At 42.0% G+C, this 25,378-nt stretch overlaps 1 protein-coding gene across 4 annotated transcripts in view; it reads left to right on the top strand.

Annotated features, from left to right (window-relative positions):
• Window positions 1–22,409, top strand: part of DCAF1 (DDB1 and CUL4 associated factor 1) — a 48,309-nt gene extending 25,900 nt beyond the window's left edge. For 2 of the 4 annotated variants that reach the window (XM_041465709.1, XM_041465706.1), the window contains exons 15-24: window positions 571–769; window positions 1,455–1,537; window positions 2,290–2,374; window positions 3,715–3,948; window positions 4,488–4,581; window positions 5,041–5,145; window positions 5,852–5,925; window positions 6,838–6,942; window positions 17,655–17,910; window positions 21,432–22,409. In XM_041465709.1, the coding sequence (XP_041321643.1) occupies window positions 571–769; window positions 1,455–1,537; window positions 2,290–2,374; window positions 3,715–3,948; window positions 4,488–4,581; window positions 5,041–5,145; window positions 5,852–5,925; window positions 6,838–6,942; window positions 17,655–17,910; window positions 21,432–21,490 (1,294 nt within the window). In that variant the 3' untranslated portion in view covers window positions 21,491–22,409. Of the gene's footprint in view, window positions 1–570; window positions 770–1,454; window positions 1,538–2,289; window positions 2,375–3,714; window positions 3,949–4,487; window positions 4,582–5,040; window positions 5,146–5,851; window positions 5,926–6,837; window positions 6,943–10,861; window positions 10,980–17,654; window positions 17,911–20,702; window positions 20,759–21,431 lie in introns of those variants that run through there. The other 2 variants (XM_041465719.1, XM_041465729.1) reach the window with 2 other exon arrangements.
• Window positions 22,410–25,378: the final 2,969 nt, after the last annotated feature.

Below are 25,378 nucleotides of genomic sequence, written 5' to 3'. Positions count from 1 at the left end.
ATGGTTGGCTGACAGATGCAGGACAATGAAATCTGTATTTTGTTCTTGCAGCTGAATCATCAGCACTGCCAGTGACCTTTCCTGAGGTTAAAATGGAAGATGATGTAAAATTTATGAAAATAAAGGTGACATGTTCATGAGAGCATCTTCACAGTGAAAGCAGTGTCACTGTGGGAAGTTATGATGCCGGGATGTTGTTTAGCTCATGTGACATCTTTTTATGCTAAGTGTTTCAGAACTGTTAGGAATTTTTTTGCTAGCTCTCTGTATTTACCCAGGTGTTGACATTACAGGTTTTCCATCAATCCAGCTTTGAAGATGGAATCCAAGTGCTTCAGCTTGATGGTGTGCTTTAACAGAAGTACCACATAGTGGAAAACAAACCCTGAAAGATTGCAAACACTGTTGTAATACTCAAGGACTAGTCTTCAAACTGACACTTGACATACTCTAGAAGAAAGTTATAACTTGTACCCGTGTAATCTTTAAGGGCTTGATTTAATATCATCACACAGCATTTCAGTTTTGCTTCTCTCCTTTGGGTTACCCATATATTTTTGCCTTCTCTAGGTTCCGTCCAATTTCTGTGTTCAGGGAAGCAAATGAGGATGAGAGTGGCTTTACCTGTTGTGCATTTTCTGCAAGAGAACGATTCTTGATGCTGGGTACTTGCACGGGGCAGTTGAAGCTCTATAACGTGTTCAGTGGACAGGAAGAGGCCAGTTACAACTGCCATAACTCTGCCATCACGCACCTTGAGCCATCCCGGGTAAGGAACCGCAGACCTGTTCTGATCTTTAGCAGTTCTCACTGCCTAAGCCCTGGGATGTTTTGGTCCCATCTGGATATGTACACCTGAAATGCACCTGCTGGCTGGCCTGCAGTGCCTCTTGGTGAAGTACTTGTAATAGTTGCATATTGTCACTCTTATGAGTTCTACATTTAGGGTTTTTTCTTCCCAAGATAATAAAAAGATACAGAGTGGCTGTGTGTCTTCTTAAGAAATTAATATATATATGTGCAAGTGGAAAAATGCTTAGACTGACTATTACACATTTATTCATGTGTGAGATAAGATATCAGAGTTTATATATCTCTGCTGGAGGAAAAAACCTTTCAGAGGATAATTCTAGGAAGAAAGAAAAGATTTATAAGCAGAATGGGCTCCCCTCACAGGGCATCAGAATTCAGCCATGGATTATCCTGCTTTTATCTGCTGTTAACATCATAGATTGTTCCTATTCTTACCTGTAAAGTTTGTCTACTTTGGGCTCTTTGTTATACACATTATTAGATACTTGGATTTTGTCCCTATAGGAGTACTATTAAGCACAAAAGTATCTGCTCTACAGTTTCTAAATTGATCTTATAAGTTAAAAATGTATAGGTAAAATGATAACCTCTGTTTTCCGTGGTGTTCTTTTCCTTTCCTCTACGCCAATCTGGAAATTCAGGATGGATCTTTATTGTTGACATCTGCTACATGGAGCCAGCCTCTGTCTGCATTGTGGGGAATGAAGTCTGTCTTTGATATGAAGTAGGTACACTCTGATTCAGTTGTGGGGTGTGCTGCAGTTGAAAGAACCGTTTGAATACAGGAACAAACTCTAAAACAGAATGGCACAAATCTCAAAATGTCTCTTGTGAAAAATAAAATGTGATCCCTTTCTTAGGTTGGTAATTTCCATATTTTATTTGGTACAGAGCAAATTCTAACTAAGTTCTGCCTGAAGTCCTATTTCATGTGAGATGGATCACTAAAGTCACTGTTATTCCTGAAGGCAAAGAAACATGTTTGTATTTTTATTCTCTGTATCCAGTTCAGAATTTGACTAGCATGGTGGTTTGCATTGTGAAATTGTCAGACCTGGACTGCAAACTCTTTAAAATCTGTTGCAGTATTTAATTGTTCCTTCCCATTAAAAAGTGGGTGGAAAACTCCTCATTTTAAAAAGTTTGATTGTTGTCTGCTTTAGTTGCAAACAACTGTTTTGGTGTTACCTGCATGGGGTCAGCGAGAAGCTTTTCTTCAGAGGAAAGGTTTAACTCCCCAAGGTGCATGTTTCGATGTTCATGATCCACTGCTGACTTCTCCAAAGTGTTGTATTTGTGGCAGGCTCTGTTGATGGCAGGTCTGAATTTGCTACTGCAGTATGATGTGGTCAGTGGTAAAGGAGAGGTTTTTCTACATCTTTTCTCTGTTGTTTAAACCTGTGCTGGAGCTGTTGGGGTTGTTTGGGTCATGTAGAATCTGCAATGCCTTGACTTCTTTACTGACTGTATCTGCAGGCATTCCTTCCCTGATGACCACTATGTGGAGTTCAGCAAGCACTCTCAGGACAGGGTCATTGGCACAAAGGGAGACATTGCACATGTAAGTACCAGGAAAGCTCATGGCTGTGAAGCTCTGGCAGAAATATAATTCTCCATAGGATGGCTGTTAATTGATGTGAGTGCTTTGATGCTCTGTGTAACTGATGAGCTTCAGAGGAAAGCTTTGAAAGTGTCAAGTAACTTCTCCCTGTTCCTGAGGGTATAAACTTGACCATCACAAGCAGTGTGTTGCCTCTGGGCAAGTATCCTGGGCAATTTTAGATTCTGCTTTGTTTTATTCATTTGGGAGAGATCATGCAGGATTTTTTTCCTCTGAAGTTGCTTTTCGTAGCCATGCTCTTTAGTAATAATAATGAAGTTCCACTGTAAAGAGTACCTCAGCCAACAGCTGTGGGAAATGACCTATTTGAAATGTCCTCCTTTTGCCCCCCACAAATTTGCAGCTTACTTTTGGCTGATTTAACTTTTCCACTGTATCTTCAGAGAGTATTGTAGTGCTTTGCATGAATTCCTGCAAGGTGGACAGACAAAGCTTGAGAGACCTGCTGCTTTGCAGTGCTAATTTGCATTTGTTATAGGCCCCATCTCTCTTTTAAGAGAATTTGCATAAAAATTTACCATGAAATATAACTTATTCAAATTATTTATAATTTCACATTACTCTGATTTGTTTAAGTAAACTCTCCATCCCTGCCCAGTTTTTAGCTTGGATTTAGTTGGAAGTTTGTTTATTGTGTTTATCTGGTAAATAGATTTGTTTTCCAATTCTAGAAAATATTTTCTCCTGTAAGTTTGAACAGGAGCTAGGCTCTGAGGGATGTTACAGATCAGATTTATCTGAGGATATGATCACAAAATCTTTGTACTAGTTTAAAGCCCTTTTTATATTCCAAAAGTTTCTTGTGCCAAAGCTCAAATTTGCCTTTTTGTGTAAATGCCAGGCATTTAAACTCATTTTCTATAGTTTCTGGCTTTTTTCCCCTCACTGTGTGCTTTGGAGTTTTAATGTTTGTAAATACCATCTGCTCTGAAAGCAGTTCCATTTCTGAAATAGTTTCTGGCTAAGTGGTACCTTGTGATTGCAGCTTCCCAGTCCACTCCTCATAGTGAGGTTATTTTATTTGGAATTCATCCTGATTGTAGTGAACTATGTCAGTGAACCTGCAGTAAGCCGAGCACTGGTCAAAACTTGTTGTGAAGCTTGGTTCCAGCTGTGAAAAAACTATTAAAGGGCTGGTAGGAAAGGTGATTTATGGAATGCTGTCACTTGAAATGGAGAATGGGGTTCTGTAAGCAGTCTAGGAAGGGGAACAGGAAGATTTTAGGCACAGGTATATTACAAATTGTGACTAATCTTTCTTTTTCTTTTTAATCTAAAAGATCTATGATATTCAGACTGGCAACAAGCTATTGACTCTGTTTAACCCAGATCTTGCCAACAACTACAAGAAGAACTGTGCCACCTTTAACCCCACTGACGACCTTGTCCTAAATGATGGTGTCCTCTGGGATGTCAGATCAGCACAAGCCATCCACAAGTTTGACAAATTCAACATGACTATCAGTGGTGTTTTCCATCCCAATGGGCTGGAGGTCATAGTCAACACTGAAATTGTATCCTTTGGGCCACTCTGGTAACTGGTACTGGGACCTCAAGAGCTGGTATGGTTGAACAAGTGGCTGTTTGCAGAGTTGTATTAATGGTCTTCTGTGCTACGTGTTATGTGTGGTAACAGGAGTTTCTGTCTGTGAATCGAGGAAGAGTAGGGACTGTTAGGTAGCTAATTTAAATCTAGATTCTTCCTCTGATGCAGTGGGAAGAAAATACTTAATACAGCGAGAGAGCAAGAGAGATTTTGTTCTCTGATAACACTCCATAGCACCTCAGCTCTCTTCCCATGTCTTAACAAGATCGGCCTTGAGGGTACTGCAGTTACTTCTTGTGTCTGGGAATGGCATTTTGAGTAAGAGCTTTCTCGTTTTGAACACATGGAATGGAATTGTAGAGCCAGTGTCCACCTCTGCTTTAATCATATTTGCAAGACAGAGACAATGAGGTTTCTTGAATGCAGTTAACCAGTTCTTTGTCACTCCATTGAAAAGGAAATAAAAATTTTCAGTTGCTTGTTGCTCCTTAGCCTGTGTTTTTTCAGTGGGACCTCCGAACTTTCCATTTGTTACACACAGTACCTGCACTGGATCAGTGTCGTGTGGTCTTCAACTATACTGGCACAGTGATGTATGGAGGTAGGACTTCTCCCCTTCCATAACTCTCCTGGGTCACCTCCTGTGAGATAAGTAGTTGCTTGTTCAGTGAAATGGGAAGCTTCAGAGACTCTGTAAGTCTAGGCCTTACTGGCATATGTGAACTGGATTTTTTCCAGGATGTTCATGCTACATGTATTGCTGACAGAGACAGTTTTCTGTAACATCAGCAATACCACAACTAATTTGTGAGATTAAAAAACAACCTATTCTATAGTGGCAGATCCAGTGATGCTTGAGAAAATGATTTTGTCCTCTGTATTAAGTTTTGATGATCTGTAATATCAATAAAGGCATCTCTGGAAGAGTGGATATTAAATGGGTCTTGCCAAGCTATTAAATATAAAGAAAATTCATGTCAGAGTCTCATTTCATCTGAAGTTGATTAATGGTAGTGACTAATGGAAGGCAGATTTTTGGAATAATCTTTCCTTGGTTCAGCTATGTTGCAGGCAGATGATGAGGATGACCTTCTGGAGGAGAGAATGAGAAGTCCCTTTGGCTCTTCTTTCAGGACATTTAATGCAACTGATTATAAACCTATAGGTAAGAGTAATAGAGGAGCCAATAGCTTTGTCTGGAGGTTTGAAGGTTTTTGAAAGTTTGCTTAGTAAGATTCACTTCTCTCTTTGCACGTGTGAGAAAACAAACTGCTACATCCTGTTCTGGAGGAAGCACAGGAGTTGGGTTTAACACTGACATAAAATTTTAAGTATCATATCCCATTCAGTGTGTGACTGCCTTACTTGCTCCTGTTCAGCAGTTCTGGCTTTATTTCCTCTCTTCTTTCCAAGTAAGGCATAATCTGAGACAGTAGGGTCACTTGGCCAGGGTGGCATTGCTCTCATTTCACATGGGGCTCTTTTTTTAGCTCATGGAGCTAAGCTGCTGTGGACATGTACAAATGTGGCTTTTGCTGTTGAAGGGAGGCATAGGTCACAGCTCAGTCCCTTTGTTGCCACCTATTCTGAAGGATGATGTGTTGCTTATGGTGCTTAGGGAACCCAATAAATGTATTTTCAAGGGAGGAGGCACCGTGCAGAGCAGGTTAAGAGCTTACATGGCTGTTTTTTACAACGGTCTCCAACATTTCTATTCTTTATTACAGGTTGAATTACCTACATTCATTTCTCTAGTTTCAGCTGTTTTTTCTTGTCCCAAAACTGTATTATCTGGTTTTAGACACTTCTTTTTCAGTGAGCATTAAGTAACCTGCAGTTAACTACTGAGTTTGTTCTGTGATGTTTTCCAGCTACCATAGATGTGAAGCGGAATATCTTTGACTTGTGCACAGACAGCAAGGACTGCTATCTGGCTGTCATTGAGGTAAAGCTGCTAAATTAAACCCTGGGCTCTGTAGCTGTGGTTTGAATGCACTGCTTGTTGTTTCTGTTTTGGAGTTCCTGCTGTTAAATTCATGTCCTAAGCAGTGGTGGTGTTTTGATGGTGCTAAAGATGCTGTTTGTTTTTTATTCTGCACCCCCTGCAGTTTTGTTTTGCTGCCTCTTATTCCTTAAATTTCCAAACACATTTGCTTCTCTTCTTCAAACTCTTCCCACTTTAAAATGTACAGAGATTTTCCTTCTCATGAGCATAAAGAAAAATGTGTTTTTTTCTTATTTATAGCAATAATTTCCTATTGCAAATTAAAATGTGCACTGTATCAAAAAACTGGGAAATGCAATCTTTCGGGAGCTTCCCACAGAGCTTTTCTCTGAATCGCTCCTACTGTTCCTTTTACACTTTTCTTCCTTGCAAAATCCCAGAAGCTAAGGATTTGAAGCAAAAGTTACTGAGGTAAACTTCTGGTTTGCAGTTCTTTGCTCCATAATGCATTGTCAGAACCCAATTTCTTGAAGCCTGATTATGCATGTGTAGTGAGTAATGTAAAGTCCTGTCAGCTTTATACTCTGAAATACTGATCCCTGCAGACCACAAAAGCAAGTCAAGGATTTGTAGCAGGGCACATTCCATGTTTAACTACTGAAGCAGGAGATGACAAGGGTTGTGAGACCAAGAAAATTTTCTTTAATAGGAGTAACTGGAAATGTTACTTCAGGGAACATGGCAGGTCTTGAAACCAAAGAGACTCATTTGTAGTGCTAATTGTTGTGCTGCTGGTAAATGGGAGGGAAGGATTTTGGAAATGTTGCTGTGATTGAGGTGGGATGCAGCATTGAATATGACAGCTGAGCTCAGTTCCTGGAGTTAACTTCCATGTGGGCATCTCCCCTGCAGAACCAGGGCAGCATGGATGCCATGAACATGGACACCGTGTGCAGGCTCTATGAAGTGGGCCGGCAGCGACTGGCAGAAGATGAGGAGGATGAAGAAGAAGATCAGGTAAGAAACATAGCAATGATCTGAGTGTTCTAGAGTAGCTGTTAGCCCTCTGCATATGTGCATTTATTACCCAGAAAGTACAGAGGCCTCATTTGGCCTCACCTCATATGAAATAGTTCACTTTACTGTCATTGTAAGCTGAGACCATCTGGTGCAGAACCAGTGTGAACGGTAACTTTGTGCACTGTAAACTAACACAGTCTAAACTAATACACTGTAAACTAAATAATAGTTTATTTATTAATTTCATTAAGTATTCAGTCTTGATCAGAAGCTTTGCTTTCTGTTCTGGTTTTTTTTTTTTTTTACTTTTAAATATTTCAATCCCCAGTATAGACAGTAGTGCTTGAGGCTTTCCTTTTTTTCAATTCCAATTCTCATATGTGGACATAATTTATCACTAATTTCTGAAAGAGACACAGCTTGTGACTAATGCAGTGAAACTGCACAGTACTTGTACACAGCAAAAGGTTTAAAGAATTTTGAAGAGGGCTGTGGGTTGCACTGGGATGTGTTGGTTTTCCTTTTCTGATCAGCTGTTTCACCTCTGGCAACTTGACAGAAGAGCTCAGAACTGCAGTAAGTGCTCCTCAGGGTGCAGCTGGTAGAATACACAGTAGCACAGAATGCTTACTACAGTAAAGTGAGAATTAAAATTCAACAGAATCAGTTTGTAACTTTGTGGGTGTCAGGTGTTTTGGGGGTTTTCTTGGACAGGCAAAAACCTCATGCTTCAATTCCCTAAAGATTTAAAATGCATTAGTCTTTGCTCTTTGGTGTCTGCGTTCTAGTAAATCATACATTTGTATCTCCTGTGAGAAAAGCTGACTTCACCTTTTTCCAAAGAATGCCAGAAGATGATACTTTGGTGGGGTTTTTTCCCACTGTGTGGAAAGCTGGATGTGTGCTATCTCTGAATTTTCCTTTTGCTAGGTTAGAACTCTTACTTTCTAGTTCAGGAGACTGGAGAGCCAGTCTCAGGAAAGAGTAATTTTCTTTGCAGTGAGTAGTTGTTGTTATTATGATTTCCCAGTAATTCTGAAGATAAAGCAGTAGTTCTGGTTTGGGTGTGAAGTGTGCTTTCCTGGCCACTGAGCGGGCTACAAGGTTGCAGTTGAAGTCTTGGCATTCTTTTGAAATCACTGGTCACTGTTTCTATCCCTAGATTGAATAGATTAGAAGAATAGAATTTCTTGGGAAGCAATGAAGAGGGAGGAAAGATTATTGCTCCCTCCTTCCTTTCTACATCCTAGCCATCCAGTGCTTGCCCTGGGCAATATTCACTATTTCTATCTCCACTTCCACTGTTTTCATTCACTTTCACTATATTTTAGTATTCATATTTTCTTTATAAAATCTCCAAAAATAGTTTGTAGCAGAAATAGTTCTTGCATTGTACAATGATTAACTAGCAGCTGTCAGGGCACTGCTTTGCAAAATGACTGCTAAGTGTTGACTTAAGGGAGATTTGTGTTTGTGCAAGGCAGTCAATGGTTCCAGGCTGTAACACCAGGTACCTAGCAGAGATAAGGGGTCTGCCATCCATCAGATGTGACTGGGGACACTTTCTGTCTTACAAATAGAGGTGGCCCCAGGCAGAATCTAAGTGTGCTAAAAGCTTTTCTGTGAAGCTGATGGAGTGTTCAAACAAAGCTGCTCCTGGATTGATTTGCAAGCTAAGAGTGATTGGCTGGTATTGCATAACTGCTGCTTTTTATGGTCTCTGTTTCTGGGGTCTGTACATGTTTTCTAGACAGCACCTTTTAGGGATGGTTACAATCAAGTTTCTTTAGTAGGAGAGATTAGGTTTTAGTATAAACAACACTTATGAACCCAAATTCAATTCAATGTATGTGTATCTAGCCAAACATAAACTGAGCCCCTTGCTCTTTGTCCCACACCTGTTGTATGCTTTTTCTTTTGGTTTATTTTTGTCTTGGTTTTATGAAATACAGCTTTTGTCTCTGTAGGAACATCCAACATTGAGCTAGAGTGAATAGAGGTTTTCCTGAATAAAGACAGAATCTCTTTGGTATACTTGTCTGTTGAGGGGTTCCCTGTTGGAAGGATTTTTGTTTGTGTGCATATCTTCACACATATGTAAGTGTTTAGTATTTGCCTAGTTAGTTTCTATGATTTAGCTTTTGAAAAATTGGGTATGACATTTCAAACTTGTTGGAACTTCTGACAGATACTCTAAAACCCTTTCTGGCTGAAAGAGGATGCTTTCTTGATCTTTCATGAAAGTGGTGGTGGGGGGAAATGCATATGAATCAACATGAATCTGGTGTCTTTTTGGTCAAGGTTTGTGAAGCAGAAACTAACCTGTTTGATCCCTACCTCTTCACACCTTGACTTGATGTATATTTGGGTTTTTAATATCTGACCTACATGGGTCCATGGATACTTTTTTTTGCCTGTACAGAAGATACAAAATGATGTACAGAAAATACAAAATAATGAGTACTCAAATGGAAGGGGGGCTGGTAGGGAAGCCTTGCTCAGAAGTCATGTGATGCACAATCAAATAGCTTTAAAATCTGTGCTAAGAGATAATAACTGTGGAGAAAAATATCTGCCTGACTGTTTTTTTTTTTTTCCCTTAAATTTTGATGCCTCATGATGTTAGTTCTGACAAATGTTAGCTGATGGTTCCATGACAGCTTTTTCAAAAAGCAAAGACTGAGAGTCTGTAAAACGAATCTAGCAGGGATGTTTGGTCTACAGATATCTTTCAGTTCCTTCTGTAATTGAAGAAACAAAACATCTATGTTATTCCTCCTATCTCAAACCAATCTTGTAAGATCAACTGATCTGCAACATAAATGGCCCTCAAATTAAATGATGGGGCTGACTCAGTGGCTTGAGCATGGGACTGCTGCAGTGAATGTTTGTGGGTTTGTTTGAAATGCTTGAGGACAGCACCAGTGTGGCCTGGCTCTTCCCTGCTGCTGTAGCAGCCTTTCCAGCGGGATCCCTGGGAGGCTGTCTTTCCCTAGGTATGGCCAGAGTTGTCAACCTTGTTAAACAGAACAAATGCTAATGAATGTTGATGCTCTGTGGTCTGCACTGTGGGAAAGTGAGGATATAACATGCTTAACAAGAGTGTTTGCAAGCTCTTTGGTTGGGTGTTTTATTCCAAAAATATCAATGTTCCTGCCTTTAACTTCCATGAGTTTTGTGAATTATTTCACTGCTGGGTGAGTATCCAAATGTGTCCATCAATAACCAGCAGTCTTACTCACAAGTATTTGCAAAACTGTGTTCAGCATACAAGGAAATAGGTAGAGGTTTCCTATTTTTCAGTCTGGCTGCAAGGTCTTCCTCTTTTTCCTCCTGTATTTGCCACTGTTCTGATATACTCCTTCAGTTAGATTTAGTGAAAATAAGTTGGGTGTCTGAGCTACTTTTACAGATCTTGGACCATCTTTTAGTTGTTAACTTGCTTTATTCTTTCTTCTCTTTCTTGCCTGATTAGTATCCCCTGTTTCCCTTGTTAATCTACTGTCTTCTCTAGTGAGGCAGATGAGGAATTTCAGAGGAAATGGCACATGGCAGCTGCCATGGGCTAGAAAAGGAGACTTCAGAAATATTCTGTGCTCAGAAAAGCTGAAACCAAGGGAACACAGAATAGACTCAAAACTGTGAAACTGAAGTTGGGATGAGGTGATCTTTTGAGTGGGTTTTAGGATTTTAAGTTTTAGAATTTTCATTTTTACTTCCCTGTTTCAGCTTTTCTTTCCATATTACTTGTTTAAGGCCTCTTTTTCTCTCTGTGGTACATATGGGTGATGTTGCATCTGTAAGGCTCAAGTAGTGTCCTCAGTTATCGTCATGTTCAGAGAGATTTATGGCTTCAGTAGCACATTGCTTCACCTAGCTGTCCCTGTCCTATAAAGTGTTCTACTTCTTTTGCCAGACCTGAAGAACTGTTAATTATGCTGCAGTGCTTCTGGGCTATCCAAATGGTTGATGGTAGGTGTGTAATTTGTCTTTTTGCATTGGTTTAGAAAATTCCAGGTGATGGGAAATAAGCTTTGTTGATAAGACAATAAAGACTCGAAAGACAATCACTGTTCTAACATATGGTTTAGCCAGGGTGAAGAATGTTTTCCTCAGCTTTCTATGTCTTTCTATGTCTATGTGATCCCAGTTTCTATTTTTATTTTAGGATTCTCCCGCATACTGTTGTGTGCCTGCAACAGTAATTGCAACAGCAATTCCACTGTACTTTATTGCTGTTGTTTGATATAGTTGGTTTGTTTTTTTCATGTGAACACTTAATTGCCAGGGAAAGACCCCACAAACCTTAATCCATATTGGCACAAATATTTGGGAGTCATCAGACCATGGTGGTGCTTTGCCACTCTAAGCTGACTAGAATGATTTTTGTCACCAGGGACCCTAAAGTAAGCGTTTATTTTGGGAACTGTTCTTATAATATTTGAAGGTGTGGTTTCATTTCAGGTCTTACTCAGGAATAAAATGGTTTACAGAATAACAGCTGTGAATGGGTGTTTCCAGACAAATGTCTTAAATGATAATAAATATGTGTCTGTTGCACACCTTCATAGAAATCTTTGAGCTTAGTTGCAGCTGGGAAGGCTGAGTAAAGAGTGGTTTCTATCAAAGACCTTTTTATATAACAGACACATCTTTTGAGCAGGCATCCTCCAAAACTGATATTTAAAAGAACAGTGCCTGTACTTTTTACCATATTTTTTGATAGTAGCAAACAACTGTGACTACTTTAGACTGTTCTGTTGTTTCAGAATCTATTTTCAGTAGCTCTCAGGCAGTGCAAACAGAGGAAATTCTTGGAAAGAGATAAGTATTTGGAGTTTCCAGAAGGACAGACTTAGTATTATGGAGTAAAATAGCTTCAGCAGAGATAAAAACATATTCTGCCTGTTCAGTGACATAAATCAAAGATATCCTTCCTCCTGCCTAACACATCTTTCTGGAATTCCCACAGTAGCTGGGATCCAAGTAAATAAAAGCTGCCTCAGCTGTGATGAGAAATGCCAGTCAGAGGCTTGAGAAAATAAAGGAACAAATTCTTGTCCATAGAGAGGGAGTTCATTTACCTGCCAAATTCTTAAATTCCTTTATGCAGTATTGTTCTTTGTCATGGAATTAAAGGAATGAATTTATTTTTGTAAGTGAGAGTGTGAGATCAGTGAGAGAAAGGAAAAGAAGCATATTGAGAAATTGTGCCCAGTTCTGTACTCGTTACATTACCTCTGAGCCCTGCAGCACAGACAATATTATAAGTCACCTTAGAATCCCTTTATCCCAAGCATTAAGGAAGGTACCAGCTGTGAAATGGCTTGCACATGCCTCAGAGGGCAGTGACTGGAGCCAGGTTGATTATCATCAGCTGCAGACAGACTGAACTGGAAACATTTAATAGGCAAAACCTGAGTTTGCTCAAAAGAGCCCCCCATCTGAACCTCCTGATCCATGTGAGCCCCATTCCCTTGAAACTTTTGTTTGTCTGTATCATGGATGGTTTGTCATTCATCACAGGTAAGTAGTCATTGTTAGACAAGCTAAACCTACTTACACAGACTAAGAGATTAACTGCTTTTTATTTCTTCACTCCATGTTTTGCCTCTGACATTCTGTACGCTGTGTGCTGTTTCCTGTTTTAAATCTGCATATACCTACACCTGCATAGCAGCCTATGGTAAGATTCCTTGCTTGTTACATATGGTAACTTCTGCACCTTCCCAGGCTTCTACATTTTTAGCTCTGTGACTAATGGCTAAGAAGAAGTAGAAATTCTAACCCTGAAGTAGCCAAGAAGGTAAAAGTAGGTGCAGCCCTGTAGTGTGGAGATGAATACTTGGAATTGATTTACTGGTAGATAACAGGAATTACGGGTTTGCTAGCTGAGGGGGAGGATGGACACTAGGTCATCTAGGAGATGAAAATCCTTACATGCTCCACCAGGGAGTCTGCTGGCTAAATTTAAGCTTCTTCCACTACCCATTGTCCAGGAGTGTTAAGAAGTGGCTGGGGGGAGGGAACTGGATAAAAACTCTTAAGTGACTGAAATGCAGACATTGTCACTCTTGGGAGTTGCATTGCAAAGGCTCAGGAAGTACCAACATGGTACTCAGCCAGGAGTACAGTTGTCAGAAGATACGACAAGATTGTCTGTGGAGGAAGATAAATTACTAGAACAAGGAGAGGTTTACTCCTCTGGGTGAAACATTCGTACCCTTGTATTTGAACAACGGTCATATGTCCTTTTCTATGAAAGCAAAGCCCCTTCCCAAGCTTGGCAATGGGGAGTAATTAAAATAATACTGATAATCTGGAAGGGATCAGATTGCTGAAGTTACAATTTTGCTCTAAGAGAAACTTGGGGAAGGAGGGTGAAGTAAACCAGTAGGCTGTTTCTTGCAAAAATTCTTTACAAATAAATTAACCAAAATAATGGGATTATGTGAAACATTAATTTATTTAAAAAGAAAACAAACCTAGATGAAATAAACAACTGCTAGAAGCAGATATTACCAGCAGATAATTTGGCTTGTCTAAAGGTAGCCAGAAGTGAATTAAATATGAGCTGAAACATTTGAAGTAGTGGGAAAAGCTTTACTAACATTGATTAGTTGTTCTGCAGATAGCGAAAAGATAAGGTGAAAATAAGAATAGTTAGAGTAATACCATCTAGCATGATTCAAACTGAGAGGTGCAATAAAGATTGTGTTTTCAGAGGGAGGGAGTGTTGCTGGAAAGCAGCTGGAAGTGAGAGGTGCTGATGGGAGGAGAGGAAGAAAAAGTCTATGAGGTGCGAGACAAACAGATGAAGCTTTTTGTAACTGCTGAAACCATGTAAAATAAGCAAAAAGTCAGTGACCTGTAGATCTCAAAACTGAATCAAAATTTCAAACCCAAATATCAACAATTGAAAAAGACCTGTGGGGTCTTCCTGTAGCAACTAAAGGCCAGCCTAATATAAATTTGAGAGATTGTGTAATCTGCAGTGGAAAAGTCTCAGATTCTGGTCACGTGGTGATAAACTTCAGGATTCAATAAATGTGAGAAAGCTCTGTAAAAATGTCTTGAGAGTACTCAAAAGCAGGCTGGTGTATTTTTATACACTGCAGATCTGCAGTGCTGTAAGTCGTACTTCCTGGAGGCACTTTGTACATGTACTAATTTAATGTTAGAATACATTACAGAAACATGTTAAAATCAAAAAGCTGAAGTTCTGCTTAGCTAACATGTGTTTTGCATCAGTTTGAATAAGTGAAATACTGGAGTTTTCCTGAGCCTTTGAATGACTTTTGAGAGGTGAACACCAGTATGTCAAGTATCAATAAGATTTGCTACCCAAAAAAGACAAATCTGTGAATTTTGTATGTGCAAGATGATTGGTAAAGGGGAATGGTAAGAAAGCTGGTGGTGATGAGGATGAAAGCTTATGAAGTGCATGCCAACAAGTAACAAAGAATATGGCAGAAAACACATAGTGCTTGAACAAGTGCAAAGGATATTTACTAATCTCTGAAAGGGCTGTAAAAACTGGTAATATGAAGAATTAGGTCAAGCAGCTTTTTTTGATTCCAGTGCAGCCACCCCAGTATCTGCTGTTCCATTAGGGGATGTTGATTAGTTTTTTTCCTTTGGGGTTTATAAATGATAAATTAATTGAACCAAATCTACTTGGCTTTCTGGAAGCAAACTGGTAGTAGAGTTAAGTTACCAGTAATTTGCTTTGAGATGATTTTGAGGTAGTTCTTTGCTGTGTAATCAACTTTTCTGATTCTGTAAGTTTATGTCCAGGTTTTCTTGTACTATTACGTCTCTGTAAATTTTTCCTACACAAACCTGGATAAGGTTTGGAATAGCTGTCTTGTCTTTCCTTGTGACGTGGCACAAGGTTTTTTTTCTCTGCTCCTACTCAGAGTGCTTGAGTCCCTGGGGAAGGTGTGCCATTTTCTCTCTGTGTAGGGATCCCTTACATGAGACAGTTATGGTGTCTTGTGAGGATTCATCCTGAGTCCTCGTGAACAGCCTGGATATCACTTACATGTGCTGGTGTTAGACTGCACCTGGCACTCCCTCACCCCTTTCTCAGCTGTGTGTCCCAGGGGCTGGGTTTGGAAGCAGAAGCTCTGGGTGCTTTGTTTGGGGAGCTGTCCCCAGGCTCTGCATGGAGCCATCTGCTCCAGAATGCTGCTCTGGCCCTGCAGAGCTGGTGCTTGGCTTGGCGCAGAAACTGAGCCAGAATTTATTTGCCTGTAGCTTAGCAGAAGCTTCACAGTGTCCAAGTGGTGTGTGGGTTCTTTAGAACATGACAAGGTGCGGGTTTCCTCCTCACTGATGAAGATGCTCCTCTTGAGCCCTATGAGGTGTCACCCCTCAGCTCTGTAAGAATGTCACCGCGTGTGTCACACTCACATGCACGTGTGACTTCTTGGAGCATGAGTTACACGCTATTTTCTGTTTTACCAAGGAGAGGTATAATTTTCATCTCATCTTATTGTTCTTAGGTGGTTTTTAAACGAATGTGGCTTGGCCCTAATCACCAACTTCAGATTAAGTAATTTAAATGGTAAAAGTGGAAACATTTAATTTTTTCTGTTTGTATTTTCACCAATTATTTTTTCTTCACTGGTTCTTCAAATTTAATTTGCAGCTAAATATACAACCTTTCTGTGTAATTTGGCTCTTACTCTTGTCAGCCAGAAGGGATTGTTAGCTCCATACAACTGTGTTTCATTTCATCCTGTATTTGAACGGTGACATTGGTGTAAGGGCCTTGCCTTAAGCTTGAATTAGAATGTTGATGAAACAGTAATTCAGTTTCCAAGAAATACATTATATATGAAATATAGTCAAATCTAGTAGTTTTGACATTTTGAATACTTGTGGACTAGATGTTTAGGAAAAAAATATTTTCAGAAATTCCACATGTAGAAACACAGAGGGGACCTAATTCATTTCAGAATCCTTCAAGTTTTACCTACATGAACTCTAAATGGATCTTGTAGACAACATACTTTTTTTTCCCCTAATATCTACAGGTGTGTCTCTATCTCCAGATACTAAGAAACTTGGTTTAATGCTTCCAAGATTTTTGAATAAATTGGTATCTCTTTTCTGCTTCAGAGTTGTTTAGACATTGGAAAAGGAAAATAAACTCTCCTGCCTTTTCAGGTTTTAATCAGCTTTTAGATTCTGAATAGAGTAATAAAATTTAAGACATTGGTCTCTGTGCAGATACTGCATAGAACAAAAAGAAATACAAATTATTAAGTCAAAGCTTTTATACTCAATTCAGTATGTTTTATGGAAAATTATACCCAGTATGGCACTGCATAAAACTAAACTGCAAGTAAGATGTTTTCTCTCCCAGTGTGTATACAATTAAGTCTGTTTATCTGAGGACTCATTAACTCAAAGTAAAGTTGTAATTTCTTAAAATAAGCACAGGCTTTAAAAGAAGTTGGTTTTAATTTAATGTAAAGGAAACTGTATGTAGCAAACCATTGCTTTTGTGCTGTAATCTGCATTTAAGAACATGGCACTTCTGGTCAGCAGTGAAGACTTGGCTGCCTTTTGCAAGTGAAGAAACAATACAATTTACTCAGGCTTTTTGACTTTCTTTATTTCTTTTGCCTGTGACAGATGTTGGATTTGTGTGGGTGTGGTGGTTTTTTATAGCACTGACTGAAGCAAAAGTAGGTTGGGGAGATGACAGTAAAGGACTTTCCTCTGTCCCTTTAGACCTGAAAATGCAGCATTCTAAACAGTGGGAGTGTGGTGAGCTTGAGGACCAAAGGAACCCTTGAAGTGGGTTGTTAGATACCTATCTTAATTGCTTCCTAATTTTGCAAAACGTGTCTCCTCCCGGAACAAAGGGACAATTAGGACTGAATGAGCTGAGAGCATTGTGTTAGAGAAACAGGCTGTGGCTGAGGAGATGTGCAGGTGGATTGAAGCTTTTCTTTCAGTCCTGGAATGCTCTGGAGCTTGGCCTGTGATGGCAGTTGTCTGGGAGAAGGGTGGAACTGTTACAGCTCCTTCCCACTCAGTCTCATCCACTACACACAGATTTCTGGATTTTGTCTGTACAATGAGGAATTCAGTTGCTTTACTGAAGGCAAATTCTGATGGTTTGATAAAGATCTTGATCCACAGGTAAATACCAAAGATGAGGCTTCTGAGCTGCCTTAAACAGTTCTGTCATCTGAAGCTGAGCGATTCAGGGATTGGCTTAGGCTAAAAGTATCTTTCCCTGCATTTTATACCGCATCTTAATGGCAGTGACAGACTGATGGTACGTGTGGTTTGATGTCAGGTGGAGCTTTTGGTCCTGCTGAAACTTAAAGCCGTTTGCACAAGACTAGCAACAAAGCCATGAATTAACAGGTCTTACTGCATGTCCTTCTCAAGGGTGCATTGTGGTGACATGTGCTGGTGGCCAATCCTGCAGAGGAGATTGAGCCAATGGTACCTCTTTGCACCAGCATTTTGCAGTTGAGATTTTGCAGGCCTGCAGGTGATCTGGCATGTGTGATATTCTGAAGCTTTGCAGAGAGTGCTTAGATGGGTGATGATGGAAGAGTGTTTATAATGTCTGATGGCTGGATATGGGGAGAAGTGAAAACTATAGGTTTTCTTTAATTACTGTTATTCCATTTTACATTTATCTTAATGTCTGCAATGGACTGGTTTTGCTGTCTTTATAGGAGGAAGAGGAGCAAGAAGAAGAAGATGATGATGAAGATGATGATGACACAGATGACCTTGATGAACTAGATACAGACCAGCTGCTGGAGGCTGAGCTGGAGGAGGATGAGAACAATGAGAATGCTGGTGAGGATGGAGAAAATGACTTTTCTCCCTCCGATGATGAGGAAATTGCCAACCTCCTGGAAGAGGGAGATGAGGGAGAAGATGAAGATTCTGATGCTGATGAGGAAGTTGAGCTGATTCTTGGAGATAGTAAGTGTGTGGCCACCTTGGTGACCATGTGTACTGCTTAAGGTCCTGACAAAGAGGCAACATCTAAATTTCCTCTGAAATGACTTAACTGACTTGTCCCTGGCTGGTATGAGTGACAGGCCATCATCATGCTTGTTCACCTGGGGTTTCTCTTAGTAGTCTGCTGGTAAAAACAGCTCTTATGTGAGAGAACAAGTGTGCATTCTGGAAAAGGAGGTATCTGCTTTCTTCAAGTGCTCCCAGGTTTGTGTGTATGTGTGAGGACTCTGTGTGAAGAAGCTTTGTATGATTGCTTGCCTGTCCTGCCCTTCAGGGGGACTCAGGTTTAACTCTTACCTCACCTGTCCTCTCTGCCTCTTGTGAGCCTGTAAGGACAGAGAAGCACTTTTGATCCTTGGTGCTGTTCTTTCTCTTTTGTAATTGCTTAAAGTGCAAAGCCAACGTGGCATTTCTGACTTCACTTCCTTTGTTAGGCTATTCTTAAGCTAACATAACTTTTGGGGTACAATTTAAGTTGTTCTCTTTTTCTGGCATTCTACAAATACAGTTATTTGAAAATACAAAGTATTTGTGTGTGTATGTGTGCATAGAAAGCTCTGAACTTTTTATGTAGCAATAATGTTTGGAAAAATGCTTCACAAGAAAGAAGGTGAGAAGGATAGCATGAGGCTTGGGATTTGTGACATCACATTCTGTTCCCTCTTTTGCACCACAATTTTTCAGTATGTGCAGCCAAACCACTTAGTTATTTTTAATTTTCAAGCTGTAAGAATGGACATAATATAGTTACCTTAAGTTAAAAGGTGCATTGTGGTGACATGTGCAAGGATGAGTAATTGAAGTGTGCAAGGTGTTGAAGTCCTGCAGTGATAGATTGATTCCCATCTCAGCTCTCACATCAGTCTTCCCTGCCAGTGAGCTGGAGGATGAAGCGTGCCAGGCCCCTCTGAGGCAGTGATGTGGCTGGCAGGCTCATCCATGTCTTCTGTGGCAATGTAGCTCAGTCGTTTTTAAGGAAGTGGCCACATGAGGTTGCCAGAGTTATTCTGTGGGGTCGCTTTGCTGCTCTTCAGAAGGAAGTAGGTTTATACTGTAGGGCCATATAAGATATTTGCACAGCTCAGTCATTAATGGCATCTTGCAGTGCAACATTTTGGGGTTACAGGGAACCTCTGTGTCCTAGGAGTGGACAGGATCTTTGTGACACAACTCCACTCATTTTTCCTCAGGGAATGCAGAGCCAAAAGCTCTTCAGATAGCACCTGGGGTGCTGTACCTTGAATTGTCCAAGGGGCAGCATGGCCAGGATGTACAGGCCATTTCAAGAACTCTTCCTGGAACAAACCAGGAGCTACTTGACAGAAATTTCAGGAGAGCACTGTGTTATGAAGTGGCCACATCTGTACCTCATTTATGATAGAGCTGCTTGAGCAGACCTTGGATCTGTATGGCTGTGGAGCTGCAGCCAGCCCATCCTGTGCCTGTTAGGTTGCTTAGCAGCAATTTTGGGAACTCAGAGCAGGAAGTGCAGCTCTGCCAGGCTGATGCATGCATGGCCCTTGATGAGTTTGATGAGTGGGGTTCTGTGGCAGCTTTCCTGTGACTTCATCTGACTTCTTTCTGTTTCCCACCCAGCAAAGAGCAATTAAAATTTTCCTTTGCTTATGCTTGTTCCACAATTAAAAGTTGGAATGCACTGTCATTGTAGTGAGTACTGGCATGGGGTGCATTTAGAGTGTTCCATGCTGCAGATTCTTGCTGTATTGTGGGTGAACCTCTGTAATACACAGTGAGTGTTGCCAAAGCAAAATAATTCAGAGAAAAATTGAAATAGGAGAATGAGTGGTATTGGTTTCTTGTGCTTTAGAAGAGGTTCTAATTGCTTTTTAAAAATAATCTATGGAGAACCTGTATTTGTATTTGTCTTCCTGCCCCTTTGTTATCACCCGGGGGACATTAGATCTGTTTGTCAAAGCAGTTCATGCATTGTGCAGGTCTTCAAAGGGCTTGTTCCTAGGCCAGGTGGGTGTAATTTTTGAAATGTATAGGAGACATAGGATGGAAGAAATATATAGAATTCTCACCAGCAAGCAGCATGACAGACTCTTGATTCTGATTCCTCTTTTCTTCCATAATCCAAAATGGCAACTTCCAGGCAGGTCTGTGCAGACTATATGCCAAGCAGTTAACTGCAGTCAGGTTTACTTGCAGACACAGAGCTCAGAACTGGAAGGTTGTGTGGTGAACTGGGGATTAGTGAGGACTTCCTTTCTCAAAGCTTTCCTCTGGGTTAAAAAAAAAAAAACAAAAAAAAACCAAAACAAACAACAAAACAACAAAAACCCCCTAAAACTCCAACTTTCCCAGCTTTTCTTCTCCAGAGTTTCTGGATTTTTGTCTTGCTTGTGCTTCTTTCCCTCTTACTGTGTAAGTGTAGCTGCTGCACACTGGCTGGTGTTTTCTAACTCCCCAGTGTGGCTGTGGCTGTTCTGGAAACACTGATGACCCCTGAGCTTAGGCTCAGTCTGATGGATGGTGAGATGGAGCATCCCTTGCTGATCACAGTGGAAAGGCAGCTGGCTGATCTTCAGGGAGGAGGGTTGGGGGAAAGGGTTTGTGCCCCTCTCTGCTTGCCTGTGATTTTTTTTCCCTAAGGATAGCATCTGAGAAGGGGTGAAGCTTCCAGGTCTTTCTTACCTTAACAGGCATTTTAGAGATCCACCATTTCTGAGATGGCTAAGTGGAAGTCTTGGTGTCTTTTTTTTTTCTTTTTAACTATTTTTAACACCCAGTTATCTGCTGCATCCAATGAATTCGCATAAGAAAAAGAGCCAACATCACCTCTAAGGTAAGGCAGGAGCCCTGTTGCTGCCAGAGCTGCTACCACTTCCCTCTTGCACAGCTGAGGGAGGAGAGAGCTTATGTTTTGAGATAAAAAGCAAGTGTGTGTATGTGTGTGTGACTGCTTCTGGTAAATCCCTTCATGTCTTCATTCTGTACCACAATGAAGAAAACCAGGAAAAGCACAATTTGCAGGTCACCTTTAAGAGGTGACCTGTAGTTAAATTCTTGACAGAAACCTCTGAGTTACTAGAGGAAGGTTCTAGCTGGGAGTGTGTGGATTGCTTCCACCTTAGTGAGGTCCAACTCACTGCATAAGGAATTACCTTGTGCACATCATACAGGGGCCAGGCTGGTGGAGCTGTCCAGCTGTGAGGAACGACTGCCACATCTGTCCAGCCCCTCTTGTGAAGAGCTGTTGCCTTTTTTTGTGCACAGGAAGTTGTGCACACAGCTCTCTGCTGGTGTCCTCCCTACCTTGTTGGGGAAAAACCTGCCAGCTCATAGGAGCTGCACTTGCTAAAGCTGCTCGCCTTGAGCCTCTGTTGTTAGCAGGGAAGGAAAGCTCTGGTGCACATTTCCTGGCTGCATTTGAGCAGTCTGGAGCACTGATGGTGCAGGGCAGGGGTGACCATCTCCTGTGTCACAAACCCAGCATAACCCGCGTGTCTCCTTTGCAGCCGACAGCTCCGATAACTCGGACCTGGAGGACGACATCATCCTGTCCCTGAACGAGTGAGGAGCGCCTGGGCCGGGGTGTGGGCAGGAGGAGATGCTCCCTTCCCAACAGAAGACCAGAGACCAAATTGGAAACCGACTGAGCACCCCAGCCCTGCTTTTCCTGGGAAAGCCTGAGGATCTCCTGCCGATCCGCTGTGTTGGTTTGAGTCAGTTTGAGGCTCGGGGCTAAGTCTCAATAAAGAGACCTGGGGCTAGGCCTCATTTCTCTCTGCCTTTTTTTTTTTTTTTTATTTTTCATTTTAGGCTGAGATGACTCTTCAAGGAAACTTCTGAAGATATTTCACAATATATTTTCTTTGTATAAAGTTCTTTCCTAAAGAACAGAAATAGTTTTATAAAAAAAAAAAAAAAAGAAAAAAAAAAAGGCAAGTGTTCTAGTAAAGAGGGGAGACCTTTGTATTCCTGTAGTACCTTGTACCATGGGGTAGGTTTGGGGAGAAAAATTGTTTAAAATTAAAAGAAAATTTATGCAACTAAGTGAAATAAGAGGATCATGGTTTCTAATATCGTTGAGGAGTGAGAATATTTTTATTTTAAATATGATTTTATTTTTAAAAAAGAAGAACTCCAGGTGTTACACCTGCTGATGCACCAGTGTGTTCCAGATGCTTTTGTCCTCCAGGGAAGAGCCCCTGGGGCGTTTGCCAATGTCAGTTTGCGCTGTGGTACCAGCTATAGTGGGAGGCTGAGATCCTGGCTGGGCCGAGTCAGAGCCTGGGATTCCTGAAGACATGGGAATCTGGGGTTGAAGTTTGAGCCCTTTTTCTCCCCTCTGCCCTTTGTGGTTCAAGTTTTTTAATCTATCTTTCTTTCTTTTTTTTTTTTTTTTTTCTTTTTTTCCTCTTGCCCTCTGTGTGGAAACTGCAAATTGAAGGCCTTTTTCTTTAATGTAAAGTGTATTTATTAAAAAATTAAATACAAATCCTGTCTGTGTCTATGGCTGTGAATTGTAGCCATGCAAAAGCAGTGCTCCATGTGCCTGCAGGGCTTGGCTGAGAGCAGCCAGGTGTAGCTGGAACCTGTCTGCAGTAAGGGCAGAGGAAACACAAAGGAAACAAAAGCGGGATTTGTGAGTGCAGCATGGCCACAGCACTGTGGGTTCCAGTCTGATCCCTTGCCTGACAGCCTGGAATTCTCAGTGGCATGCTCACCACACTGAGTGGGAGCTGGATGATGCCACTAGTGCTGGGCTGTTTTTGTGTGGGGAGGTGCTCTGGAGTGTCCACTCTGCAGCTCAGGCAGGGAATTCTGCATCTCCCAGGATGTGCCAGGAGCTGGGAGCAGCACCCACTTCCTCCTGTGGTTTGGCATTGCCTAGGCTGCCCTGTGGCTGTCAGGGCACAGGGAAAATCAGGTTGGGGCATGACAAGAGGCCCTGCCCTCAGAACAGGAGGAAGAAATGGCAGTAGAGTGTTTGACTTCCTAGTGCAGCACCCAGCTGCACAGCCTGGCCTGTGCTCGGAGCTGGCAGGGGAATGTGCTCACTGCTTGCCTGGCCAAGGCCAGGGCTGTGCTGTTTATTCCCACCCACTCACCTTTTAACCCTCTCTCTGTTTTGGCCACTTTCAGAATAGGGTTTGAGGCAGAACAGGGAACTGGAGACTTCTCACTTCTTGACACTACAACCACTTTTCCACCAAGAACTGGTAATTTCAGCTAAGGCTCAAAGTCTTACTGCTTGAAGAGGAAGGATGTCTTTTTTAACTGAAAGAAGGGATAGCTTTTTTGCCCTCCAGCATTGCATCTACTTAATGCATTTACCCAGGGCTGTTTGTTAGTTATTAAAAAGAAAGGTTCTACTGCAACTTGTAATGGATAATTGTACCCTACACAGTCGATAAAGATGAACAAGTGACTACTACAGCATTTAAGATCAGCAATTGGAGCAGCATTCTGATTAAATGAGGGGATTGAAAACTGGATCTGCCACCCAACAGCTGTGGAAGTAGCCTCTGCCTTATCAGAAACCATCCCACCCAACTTCACCATAGAAAATGTGCAGCTCAGGAGGAGAAAAAAAACCAAACAAACATGTACTCAGCTACTACTCCCAGGGAGATGCAGTGCCAGATGTCCATATCTTGTTCTGGCAGTAAACCCCAGCTGTAATTGGCTGCATCTGTTGCTGGTTTGGGCCTGGCTGTTTCGGAGGCATTTGCCAGTTAGTTTTGTGAGACAGAACCAAACACCTGGGATGGAGGATGGAGCTCCTGTGTGTGCATTTGACTTGAACCTGAGATGCTGTAAGTATATGAGCCTCCCTCCCCTCCCACACCTGCCCTAACTGCACTGAACAGAGCCAAAGGGAGTGGGTTTGGGCCTTACCCTGTGGGCCTGCAGGTCACCCTCCAAAACTGCTGAAGCAGCCCCCCAGCCCCTGTCCTGGGCAGACCTGGCCTCTGAAGTTAAATACACACCTGGGGAAGCTGCCTGCACCCCATGCTACCGCCTGAGTTCTGGGGATCTCACTGAAGAGTTCTGGGGAACAGGTGACTGCACCAGCCTGGGTGCAAAGTAGAGTGCACAACTGGGGACTATCAGGGATTACTTTGTTTTTGTCAGGCCATAATTCTGCAGCTGCTTGGGAGGGGGAGAATTCTCAGCATTTGGAAAATCACCTGCCGCTCTTGGCATCATGATTTCATCTATTTAAAAGCATGTTGCTTGGAAAGAATCCTATAATCTTTGGAATACTCACAGCACGTGGCTGATGTGCCATACAGTATTTCTTTTATGCAGCAGTTACAGACCCTGGCTTAGGGGGTGGAAGGGAATTTAAATGTCCTGCCAGCTGGCTAACACACACTCCTACCTCTGCACCAGAGGGGAGCAGGGATGATGCTGTTTCCTCCCATGATGTGAGCAGACTGGCCCAGCACAGCCTGTGCCCTCCTGTCAGCGTGGTCCTCATTGCACTGGGACCCGAGTACCTGCCTGGCCCACTTGGTGCACTGCAGCATCCTTCCATGGAGCACAGCCTGTGGCACACCCTGCCAGCACCGTGGGAGGGAGCAGCACATCCCTGCAGGGCTGGGGTTCAAAAAACCTCCCACAGGCCAGGGCTGGGAGAGCAGGGTACAAACCTCACCAAGTGCAGCTGAGGGTAATGACTGAGGCTCCTCAGCACTGCTCAGAGCACATCCAGGGCTAGCTCTCATCCCTGTTTCAGTAGGAAGAACAGCCAGCAACTGCTGTTCAAGAGGCCTTGTAAGACACAATGTTTGCTGAATGGGTGCTTAGAATAAAAGATGGGGTACCTCAGACTACGCACAAACACTCTCAGACCAGCCCACACCATCCACCGTCTCACCCCCTGTTCCCCCTGTGAGCTCCAGATTACCCCAAGGAGCCAGACATCATTACCCTGCCATGGTCACCCTACTGCCCCATTCTGCTGGGCTGAAAGGCACCATCCTCCCAAAAACAATCCCCAGCACTGCCTTACCCAGCACCACCGAGGGGCCCAGGCCTCCCACCCCCCATATCTTCTCCCCAGAACTGCTGCCATCCCAGTGTAGGGCCCAGATCTTTGATGCTGTAAGATCCAGATGCTGAGTTACTTCGCTGTAACTGCCAACCCTTTTTCAGGCCTGTTTCTCTTGGAATCAGCCTGGATGCATCTGTGAAGGGAGGGGATGGTGGACACAGGTCCAGAACGGGGCCTTTGGCCTTGGCACAGTCTGTTAAAGCCATGGTGTGGCTCCCTTGCCTGCTGGGGAGCAGGGAAGGCTCAGGTCATTGTGTCAGATGGATGCTGCTGCTCCTCTCCCAGGTGTTTTTTCCGTAACTCTCCAACTTCCCCTTTACAACTGTTAATTTTAGTAATTTTAGTAGGAGGAAGATTGTTGGTCTCACATGCTTAAAACCATCAGCCACCTCTCTGGGA

This window comes from Pyrgilauda ruficollis, unplaced genomic scaffold (genome assembly GCF_017590135.1).
Source record: "Pyrgilauda ruficollis isolate IOZ18807 unplaced genomic scaffold, ASM1759013v1 scaffold10, whole genome shotgun sequence".
Lineage (NCBI taxonomy): Eukaryota > Metazoa > Chordata > Aves > Passeriformes > Passeridae > Pyrgilauda > Pyrgilauda ruficollis.
Note: the sequence above shows the minus strand (reverse complement) of the source record. Positions and strands in the feature narration are given on the sequence as shown.